Source organism: Hippocampus guttulatus, chromosome 11, assembly GCF_054856545.1.
Source record: "Hippocampus guttulatus isolate MCC_2025c chromosome 11, RoL_Hgut_1.0, whole genome shotgun sequence".
Taxonomy (NCBI): Eukaryota; Metazoa; Chordata; class Actinopteri; order Syngnathiformes; family Syngnathidae; genus Hippocampus; species Hippocampus guttulatus.
This window is the reverse complement of record NC_141271.1, coordinates 11860532-11872138: the sequence shown is the minus strand read 5'-3', so window position 1 is coordinate 11872138 and position 11607 is coordinate 11860532. Positions and strand designations below refer to the sequence as shown.

Here is an 11607-nt window from a genome sequence, read left to right as displayed (position 1 = left end):
GTTTGTAACTGCCGATGTCAAACACAGTCGACAATGTTCCACTTGTAGGAAATAATTCAAATAAAAGTACAGTGGTGCTGTAAACTGAAAACGGCATCATAATTGTGTACATTTATTGTGCAATTCCACTAGTGTGTTTTTAGAAATGTTTTGACAAATACACTTCAAGAGGGCAAGGAACCCCCCCCCCCCAACCAAAAAAAACATGTTTGCAGAACCATCAACAATAAAATGAAAGCGAAATTCGTCGCAATTTGTAAACCTAACCTCTGGTCGGTCACAATTCAAATTTACGAGACTGAGATAATGTACCGTGAATGGGCGATACTAACAGTGAAGTCCGTTTCTAAGACGTTCTTATAACTCCATAAAGGGATCGTGCTGCAAAGACAACAGTGTTTTGAGCGAAAAAAAGAAACAAGTACAGTACCCAGTGATTATGGCAACGTAAGATGGCTGCCCTCTGCACACGTACGCTTTCTTTCCGGAAAAGTTGTTTTCCGCCTTCCTTGACCAACCCAGTTGAACCGTGCAGCATCGACTGCGGTCCAACTTGTGCAACATCTACTGCCGCCGAACCTTTGCAGAATCTACTGCTGCCGAACTTTTGCAGCATCTACTGCAGCTGAACTTTTGCAGCAATGTGGTAAGTTCATAGTTAAATAAAAGTGAAAGGGGGAAAAGTGCTTTGACTCTGTCGGCAGCACCAACATTTATATGCACTCATATTCGTCATGATTCCATCGATGGTAAGAAGAAAAATGGAACGTATTTGAACAAATGTCAGTAGGAAAAGGTCTTACGTCCAGCTTCAGTGTACTTCGTGTTAAACGTCGCTTGGCTTGTCACCTCAACAAACTTTTGTTTTTTTATGGCTTATGTGACACACCTGTATTCATCATAAACTGTTGCATTCATAGCTGATTTCGAAACTGCGGTTTCCTCCCACATTGCAAAAACATGCATGGCAGGCTAATGGAACACTCTAAATCACATGTGTCAAACTCAAGGCCCGTGGGCCAAATGTGGCCCACCACATCATTTTATGTGGCCCGCGAAAGCAAATCAAAAATGTCAACTTCCATGATATTTGCTAAAATCTCTACCAAAATTTTAAATTCTCACACGTAATAAGAGACACACTGTAAGCATTTTCTTGTGACCAAACCCTTCATTACAGTAACTTAAATAATAGTGGAATACACCGTAATGATTGACTTTTTATACGGTTTCAGTCATAACGGCCCTCCAACGGAAACGGTAACTAAAATGTGGCCCATGACAATAATGAGTTTGACACCACACATGGGGACAATTTAGACTCTAAATTGTCCACATGTGTGAATGTGAGCGTGGATGGTTAGTCTGCTAAGGGCTGGCAACGTACGGCATGAAAACTGCTGGGACAGGCTCCAGGACTCCCGTGACCCTTGTGAGGGTAAGTGGTTTAGAAAATGAAAATGGTTTATTTAACATGCCTAGGAAATCACAATGTCCCATTGCCAGTGGAGTATTGACACAAACAGTCAGCTTTTTTTTAAGAGGTTAACCTCTAACATAGAGCCATCACGCTACTCAAAATCATAATGCCCATTTATACGATACAATGTAATGTTTTATCAACAAGTTGTAAACCTTTGATCCGGGGTATATGATTCCAAGCTGCAAATATTTTGCTGAGGTCGGCAAGCTCTACATAAGAAAAGAGTGTGAGAGAGTCGGTGTATTGCTTGCTGACCCTAAATCATTTTTCCCTATACAATTTCTTTAAGGCCCTCCCAGCTAGCACATCTCGTCCTGTTCCTGGTGCTAGCGAGCAATGTCATCGGGGAGGAGAGCGTCAGGAAGCCCAACATTGTACTGATGATGGCAGACGACTTGGGAATTGGTGACTTGGGTTGCTATGGTAACAACACCATCAGGTCAGTCCAAATTGACATTATAGTCCCGCACCTATGGACAAATACTGTACATGGTACTAGCTTCCTGTTGTCGTCCCATATGTTCCACTTACAGGACCCCCAACGTAGACAGGCTGGCCTCAGAGGGAGTGAAGCTGACTCAGCACATCGCAGCCGCTCCACTGTGCACCCCGAGCCGGGCAGCTTTCATGACGGGACGCTACGCTGTCCGCTCAGGTCTCCTAATGAAGACTTTTCAAATTTACTTGCCCTCTTTGTTTGTTTACATTCAGCTCGTTTCAGGGATGGCAGGGGAAGGTCGAGCACGGGTTAACTTATTCCTGGCGGGTTCAGGCGGACTGCTACCCGTGGAGACTACTTTTGCCAAGAGGCTCCAACAACAAGGATATCACACTGGCCTAGTTGGTGAGCACTTGGTTATTTTTCGTGCACACTTCATTTCCCCCCAAACTGTGGTCCATGAGCACGCCCTAGTGGTCCACTAGTGTATTGATTCAAATGACAGTTTTTACTGTAACCTGTGTATCCTCAACTAAGCATCCCTTGGCTTAGTTGAACAAAAGCACATATTTTATATTTTTTTAAAACTCACAGGACACCACCAGACAAAAATGATACATCGTACACTTAAACGAGTCTCAATTTGCTCACAAGTGCATTTCATTGGTGTGAAATGTGGGACTCCTTAGTTGGACACAAAGCTATTATTCTATTGTATGAATGGCAACAGGTGAATACACAGGTGAATTATGTACTTTCAGCCATCTGCATGAAAACCACTATAACTGTCATATTGTGACAGGCTTCTGCCTGTCACGATATGTCGCTGGAATAGATAGATGAACAAAGTATGCCCCCCCCCCCCCACCAAAAAATATATACTCTATGTACTAGACTAGTCATGTAAACATGCTCTGCATTTGATGCAGGTAAATGGCACCTCGGCGTGAGCTGCGAGCGAAGGGGGGATCACTGTCACCACCCCAATCAGCACGGCTTCAGCTTCTTCTACGGCTTGCCTTTCACCCTCGTCAATGACTGCGAAGCGAAAATGGGGACAGCCATTTTGGCTAACCTGCAACACGCTCTCCGAAATATGGCTGTGTTGCTTGTGGTTGGTCTTCTCACACTGGTGAGTCTGATTCAGAACTAAGTAAACCCCACCGCATTGAATGCTGCTGTTTTGGTTAGCAATGGAGCTCAGGGCTCAGCAGTTTACTATTCTATGTCTGTGTGTGAATTATAGTTTATGAACGTGTGTATTTAAAGTTGTGATCTGTTATGTTTCCTGTGTATGTGGGGGGGGGGGGGTGGAGTGCGAAAGGCAACATACGTGTATAATAGAACATTTACATAATCCTAATGGCAATATATATACAGTAGTTGGACTGTCTGCCCACCCATCAAAGGTAAAATGGATGGCCCCTGATATATTGATGTCTACTGTAAGCCGAAAGGTCAACAAACCTGCATTGGCTTTTATTGGTGTAAGATGGTTAAATGCTCGCTTCTGCTGGTCTGATACTGGTGTTACTGGTGCATCAGAACGGCAGTGATGCTCAACCACCATGGGAGGTTGGTGGACCACCATTGAAGACCTCATTTATGTTTATTTAGATGACCTTCAACATTCGCTTTAACCTGGAAACTAGAAATAAAACAAAACTCATTTACTAATTCACAAAAAAGGAGATATTTGCGTTTGTGTTTGAACTCTTCAGGTAAGAGAACTGAAAGAGTGGTCCAAATCAAGGTTTGGTTCCAGTTTAGACATATATTGGGTACTATTGCACTCAATACTTTTCCTGATTCACCAGTACTGGGCCAACTCCTGGTTTCAAAATGGCTGCGCCCGTGAAGTTAGAGTTTGTTTCCCACAAAAAACATCCCCCAAAAAATAGGTTCAGTGATTGATGGAGGACTTGAGATGGAGGTACCGAGAACTAGGCTGAGGCTCAGAAGGGATCGAGCCTTTTCTGTTGCTGGTCCCTCTCTCTGGAATGACCTCCCACTGAACAGTCGGCTAGCCTCCTCGCTGCCCATCTTTAAAACCCGCCTCAAAACTCACTTGTATTCTTTGGCATTTGACTCAGATTTGTTCTTGGTTTTGCTGTTCGGTGCTTTCTACCGTCTTTGTTACCGATTTGTTGCTTTACTGTTGTATATGTTAGTTGTTCCATGTACAGCACTTTGCAGCGATGGCTGTTTGAAAGTGCTCGATAAATACAGTTGAGTTGAGTTGAGGACTCGGTGCCAGTGAAGCTGCATGTTAATGTTAGTAAATATTATTTATCATCTTTCGTGAAATATTGATAAATTTGATTGTTGTTGGAAACACACTAAAATCCCAGGAAAACAACAATTTCTGCAAAAACACGTATCGAGAAGAAGTAATTCTAGCCATATAAATCACAAAGATATATCAATCCCTCATATTTTACTGCACCCATAAAACTGCAAATCACTCACCTGCAAAATGACAAAAATGGAGTCCTCCCACTCCACTTCTCTTTAGATCCCTTGATTGCCCCGTCAAGTTGACACGTTGGGAGGTGGGGGGTATTGGTGATTGATCAGTTATGGGTCATATACTGTACTGTAGACACAGTGCAGTGCAGTGCAGTGGAGTGGAGTGGAGTGAATGAACTACATTCTGGGCTCTACTAAGCCAAGTAATCGTCATGGTAACATACTGTACCGTAGGTAGATATAATATGTCCCCTCCGAATGAATGAAACACCTGGTGCACTTGTGTCTGTACACAGGTGTGCGTTTCCGCTTGCGGTCTTGTGGACATCAAGCCGTGGCTCTTGGTGGTGCTCATCTTGTTGAGCTTCCTGGTTCTTGCCGTGTGGTACGTCCCATTTGGACGATTAGCCAGGTGGAACTGCATCATCATGAGGGACCAGGAGGTGGTGGAGCAGCCAATGACACTGGAGACGCTGCCCCACAGGATGCTGACTGAAGCGCAGCGTTTCATCGAGAGGTTAGAACGCTGGGGAGCACTTCTTCATACGTTTTTTTTTTGGGGGGGGGGGGGGGACTTTCACATTTTAGGTACATAAGAGAGGATCAATAAGATAAGAGAGTAGAGATGTCCCGATCACATTTTTTTTGTCCGAGTCTGATTCTTTGATTTGAAGTATCTGCCAAAACAGAAGGCGAGAATTTCAATGTACTGCATGTGCTGTTTTCCCCTTGCTAAAAGTTCTTTTAACAAAGGGGCGTCAATGACAAACATTTTTTTTTTTTTTTTTTTGCTGTGGTATGTTCAATGACATTTTATCTGCTTTTCTTCCCTTCAGGAATGCTCATCATCCGTTCCTTCTGGTTTTCTCCTTTGCTCACGTCCACATGCCACACTTTCACACGCCGGCTTTTGCGGGCAAAAGCCGCCACGGTTGCTACGGCGACAATGTGGAAGAGATGGACTGGATTGTCGGTAAGCACCGAATTAGAATGCTTACAAGGCTGCAAAATTTGAGTAAAACTTAAATATGCATAACAATATGTTTTAAAAATGTATTAAATTTCCCTCATTTCCTATTGGGGAAAACTGTTGTGAAATCAGAACAAATTGGAGAATCCCAGAACACACATAGAGGTTGCCCTGTACATCATGAGTCATGATAAATCGTTGCTAATGTTGTGTTTTTGCAGGTGAGCTAACTAACACTGTGGATTCATTGGGCCTGGCCAACGACACGCTGATATATTTCACGTCTGACCACGGAGGACATATTGAGAATTCTCATCCTTTGATTGGCCAGGGAGGAGGATGGAATGGCATTTATCGAGGTATTAAGCAACTCACCCTCCTACATGTACTGTAAATGTAACGAAAGACGTCACTTTGTATTTTTTAATCTAACAAGCTCTGTGCTCATATTAAGGCAATGTTTTGAAGTAACATTGTCACATTTTTAATGGTCTTACAATTTCTTAAACAATCCTGCTTACCTATAGGACGAACGGGAAAGTCTTGGCTGGCTCTCCGTTCAAAGGGAGAGCCGGCCTGACGCTTGGCAAAATTGATTTTTTACAGGTTTTTCATTTGGGTTGAGGTCTGGAGACTGGCGAGGCCACTCCAGAAGCATGATATTCTCTTTACGGAGCCACTCTTTGTTTTTCCTGGCTGCGTGCTTTGGATCATTATCATGCTGGAAGACCCAGCCACATTTCATCTTCAATTCTCTGACCGAGGGAGGGAGGTTTTTTCCCAAAATGTCACAATACATGGCCCCATTCATCTTGCCCTTGATACGGACTGGTCTTCCTGTCCCTTTTGCAGAACAGCATCCCCAAAGGAGGCGCAAGGTTTCTACCCAACACCAGCGAAAATAGAGCAAAAAATCATTTTAAAGTTACCCATCCATCCTGCACAAATCAAGCAAATGATTTCAAAATCAACTGAAGCTCTTTGAATTTTTGTCCCATTCAGGTGGTAAAGCCATGGGGGGCTGGGAAGGCGGCATCAGGGTCCCTGGTGTCTTCCGCTGGGTGGGCAAACTGGCTGCTGGCAGAGTGGTGGATGAGCCCACCAGCCTCATGGATCTCTACCCCACAGTGAAATATTTGGCTCGAGACGCACAACCAGACAGGTCTTGATGAGCTTTTTACCCCCAATTTTATGTGGTGCACTTAAAAAAAAAAAAATATATATATATATATATATACAGTATATAGATATATAGATATATCTATATATATATATATATATAATGTGACTTTCAATTAAAGACACTTAGATGGTCACAACCTCATGCCGCTGTTGGAGGGGAAGAGGGATCGATCAGGGCACGAGTTTCTATTCCATTACTGTGGCACCCACCTCCATGCAGCGCGCTGGCACCCACACGACAGTAAGTTAACACACCGGGCAACAGCATCCTTATCTAATGGTGGTGTATCAATGTCATGAGATGTAACAATGGAATACAGTGAACCCCTGAATTTGCACATTAGCAAATTTTATTTTTTTGTCTTTGGTTTTTTCTTTTGGGTGGGGGGGGGGGGAGCAGGGGCTCGATATTTACTACACGTCTCAAAGCTGTTTTTTCTTCCAGTCAAAATAAAGGGAGTATTATTTCAGTGCCAGTTGGGGGAAATCACGGTGGTGTTTTTTCATTAGCGTATGAGATGTCCTGATTTGTTGGCGGTCCCTGAATGCACCATGTGCACAGTCAAACAAGTGAAAGTATGTTTCTGTTTCTCTCCCGATGCAGCTATGACTAGCTCGACTGCTAATGTAATCCACATTGCTTTTACAATATGCCTTTATAGCCTAACACATATTGTTGTGTCTAAATGCGAAAGGTGATTTTTAACTACATATTACTGTTTGTGCAAAGTGCAAACGGGCATATTTGTTTTTCCGTCTGTGACGTCATGTCAGATTGTGCGAGTGTGTTATTTAGGCCAGTATGCTGGCTAATACAGTTCCATAAATGTGCCTGGTGTGAACGTGAACGAGTTTTCATGTTCTCCCCGGGCCTGCGAGGGTTTTCTCCGGGTACTCCGGTTTCCTCCCACATTCCAAAAACATGCATGACAGGCTGAGTGAACACTCAAAATTGTCCCGAGGTGTGAGTGTGAGCGTGGATGGTTGTTCGTCTCTGTGTGCCCCGCGATTGGCTGGCAACCGGTTCAGGGTGTCCCCCGCCTACTGCCCGAAGACGGCTGAGATAGGCTCCAACACCATGTGGACTTGTGAGGATAAGCGGATCGGAAAATGAATGAATGAATGAAGATGGCTCTATTGATATTTTTGGTCCAACTCTAGACCACATCGATATCGAATGTGATTTGAGATATCATGGGGGATAATAATGCTGTATGTGGTGATATTGATCTTTTGTCCCATCCCAAGTAGCGTCTGTTGTTGTCTGTGTCTCCGTGTCAGTCGCACTGGATTGTTTCACGTTACACTGCTAACTTTACGGCTTTATCAATATTTTGCACCAGTTGACAGTATTGACATCTAATGATGGTGGGTTACAAAATCAAAATGCAATAACACTTCTTTGTCGTTTTACCCAGGTGACTCCATCTTCAAGGTGCACTTCATCACCCCAAACTTTTCCCCACCGGGAGCTGTGGGATGTTATGACACGCATATCTGCTTCTGTCATGGAAAACACGTGACGCGGCACGACCCGCCACTGCTCTATGACCTTCTCCGAGACCCCTCAGAGTCACACCCACTGGGCCCCGACACGGAGCCACGTTACGCGGAAATCCTCAGTCAGACAGCCGAAGCGGTGCAGAGGCATCTGCGCTCCTTGGCTGACAAACAACCAAACCAGCTTACCTGGGAGAAGATTCTGTGGAGACCCTGGCTTCAGCCATGTTGTGGAACATTCCCCTTTTGTGGCTGCAAAGAAGACATAAGGTCGTAGAAAAAAAACAAATCAGTTTGACTTTTCAATTAGAACAGGGAGACGGTTGTAATTTACACCGTATGCCTTTAGAGGGCAGAGTGAGACTGTATTTGACCAGCTTTGCAGGCAACCAGGGAGGGGGTCTCGGCTTCAGTGCATGCCATCATTGGGATAGTTGCGATAATTTTATTCATATATATTTGTGTGTGTGTGTGTGTGAGCGCTTGGTGGGGTGAGACTTGGTCGGTCACTATGCTACAAAACCGACGTGGAGAAGATATGATAACAGATTTAGACTAGCGCAAAACAATTTTAAGAGGAATGACTGCATGTTGTGTTTTTGAGGAGAATGGAAATCGACACACCTTTCAATCCCTTTCACAGACATTTTCTTTCGTTCTCTCCAGATGATAAATGATTATGGAACTGAATTACAGGAGATTCCTCTTGCGATGAGACCGGCGTGATACAAAATGCTCACTAAAGCATACAAAGGAAGCATCTTAGGAATTATTGCATCTCTCAATCAAGGTTTTTTGTTAGACCAAAATTGAAAAGCAGACAGTTAAAACTCATTCACTACCAAAGACTTTTTAAAACGTCTTTTCAGACTTGGTCCAGAATTGGCTGGTACTGAATGAGTTAAAGACTGGTTAGAAATGTTGGCGTTCTGGAAAGTCGTGGGTGAAGTAATGATTTTGTTGCATTCAGTGCTGATACTAATGTATCTCGGTAACCTTTGAGACAATATTGTCCTGAAACAGGATGAATACCTGGCTAAGATGCTGGTAGCTGCAAAAAGGAAGGAATTGGGAGAGGGCAATAATTCCGTCAAAGGTCAAGTGGATATGTACAATTGAGGGAATCTTCAGAATGGAAAGACTAACGCACAGACCGAGACACCAAGACCTACAATTGAATAAGAAATAGAGGAAATGGATAATACAGTACATGGACAAACTCGATAAACCGATTGCTGTTGTCCATGATTCGAATTGGCTTTCTTCTTCTTCTGCTTTTTATTATTATCTTATTTTTATATCCTCTTTGGCTTTTGGTTTGTGGTTTATATGTAAGTCATATATGTGTGCAACTGTTTGAAAAGTAATCAAGTGACAAGTGGCGGAAAAAACTGTAAGGGTGACTCTATAGACTCTGAGTTAATATCTCACATGATGTCCATGGCAGAAGTTCCTACCAGGGTCATGGAGATCCAAGTTAAGTTTTAAGGCAATCAACCCTAGCATGATGAAGGCAGCTCCGTGCAAAGGCCACATACATTTAACCATGTCCGTTTTCCTCGTGCGCCGCTGATGGTGTTGTGGTACACTCACCTGACTTGTGTGCGGGCAGCGTGGGATCGGCTCCCGCTCAGTTACAGTGGTGATTGGAGGTTCGGATGGTCGTTTGTCTCTGTGTGTACCCTGCCACTGACCAGCAACCAGTTCAGGGGGCAGTCTGCGTTCCTCCCAAAGTCAGCCGGGATAGGCTCCAGCAACTCCCTGCGACCCTGTTGAGGATAAGCGGTGTTGAAAATAGATGGATGGATGGATGTTTTCCTCGTCACAATTTGCAACATGCATTACGGGGATTATTATCTCCAAGGCAAGAACGCCTATTATGATTCAAGGGTGTTCAGCACAAGGTTGCCTTAGTAACCGAAATACATGTTTATCGTCATGTTCATCCACCAGTTGCCCCTTTTAACCTTTTTTCTTTTACTGCTATGCAGTGGTTGCGGGAGCAACACATCATGTTCTACTTGTGTGCTTCATGTGAAACAACTCTAAACTTTACGTAGCATTAACGCAGGGCAGTGACAACACAGAAGTAAGCAACAGAAATACAAAACCTCGTGTGTAATTGGCTCGGGCAGACTCTTCTCGCTATTTATTTAAATGAACATAACCTCCACTCTGTGTCTGCCAGTCTCTCGTTTGTCATTCAAGCACCTTAGTGGGTGTGTCCAACAATATAGCGCCCTGAATTCTGCCTAGCAACAAGCGGATGAGCATGAAAACATCGACTGGGCTTGGCGGGTGTGTGCACGTTTTGAAATTCTGCCCAGCAACAAGTGATCTGTCCAACAAATCAGAGCCATATTTTTAGGACTGTCACTATAAATATTTTTAGAATCAATTATTCTATCGATTATTCCATCGATTAATTGAATAATCAGCGACAAAATTATTTTATCATTTGAGTTTATGGCAAAATATGTATGTATTTGTATCAAGTGAAACGTGACCAGGAAAGGAATCTCAGAAATGTACTCTATATTTATGATTGATATTGTGATTTCTGTTTTGTTGTTCCATAATGAATTATGATTTGTGACTTGTAAGTTTTTCAGGCGTGTGTGTGTGTGTGTGAGAGTAAGAGAGAGAGAGAGAGATTTCAGACTCTTTCAGGAAGTCAAAAGCTAGGATGGATAGAGTCCCAGTGGACCTGTAAGGATACCCTGTGGCTCTCCATACTGTATCTTCACCAATAAAAGACTGTAAAGACTGTGTGAACCTCTCCAGCCTCAGTGTCATCATTCATCATCATCAGCACTTGGCCCGTCTCCCTGCAGCAGTGGCTGACTGTCAAAACATCAGAGTTGGCTCTAGCAGAAGCCAATAATTGCTCTCCTTCCCATCCCCTATCTCCTCATCTCTTTCTCCTAGGTCTCCTCAAACTGCTCTCTTCATCTTCTCCTCTTCCTCCTCCTCCGTCGTGCCTGCGGATATTCAGCTTGCATCTGCAAGTGAGTCGGGAAACGTCACGTACATCATTACAGTAATCGTTGCAGTTCCTAGCGGAGTATTCACTCCTCGGCCCCCCACAGCAGAGAAACGTGCCTCCAATCCACTTGAAGTTCATTACAGTCGCTCCTCTGTTCTACTGTATCTGCGATCAGTAAATCAAGCGGCCGAGCGTCCCTAATGACGTTGGCCTGTACATCAAAGTTAATGATGGCTGGTGGGGTACAATGTTGCTGGCCGTTCATCATGTCACATGTAAGCGAAACATGACCGGCATGGACGCTCACGTGTCGCTTTGCATGCGCCGTATATCATGTTAGGAGCGGGTGAGGCCTGTTTCTGCAAAGGTCAATGTTGCGGGGGAAGCCATAAAGCATTTCTGCAACACCCGCTTTGACACACACAAACACGGATCTGGAGAGAAAAGCGGAATATCAAAGGGCGGCTTGAAATAGCTGCTCTGCATCAGGGATGTGGCCTGAGGGAAACATCCCACATCACCCACACTTATTGTGCACCTATCGAGTATGACCGTGTGTGCTTATTTGAAATGCAGTA

The 11607-nt window shown here is 43.9% G+C and overlaps 1 protein-coding gene across 2 annotated transcripts; it reads left to right on the top strand.

The window, feature by feature from the left end:
* The first annotated feature begins 481 nt into the window (after window positions 1-481).
* arsh (arylsulfatase H) lies at window positions 482-10822 on the top strand. 2 transcript variants are annotated; one of them, XM_086124284.1, is made up of 11 exons: window positions 482-646; window positions 1773-1922; window positions 2017-2138; window positions 2205-2327; window positions 2852-3054; window positions 4688-4908; window positions 5228-5364; window positions 5583-5720; window positions 6364-6523; window positions 6663-6784; window positions 7962-10822. In XM_086124284.1, exons 1-11 carry the CDS (start codon window positions 642-644, stop codon window positions 8318-8320), a joined length of 1740 nt encoding a protein of 579 aa, XP_085980410.1. In that variant the 5' UTR covers window positions 482-641; the 3' UTR covers window positions 8321-10822. The 2 variants fall into 2 exon arrangements, with proteins under 2 accessions (XP_085980410.1, XP_085980409.1); XM_086124283.1 differs by having other exon boundaries at window positions 2017-2327.
* The last annotated feature ends 785 nt before the right edge of the window (window positions 10823-11607 follow it).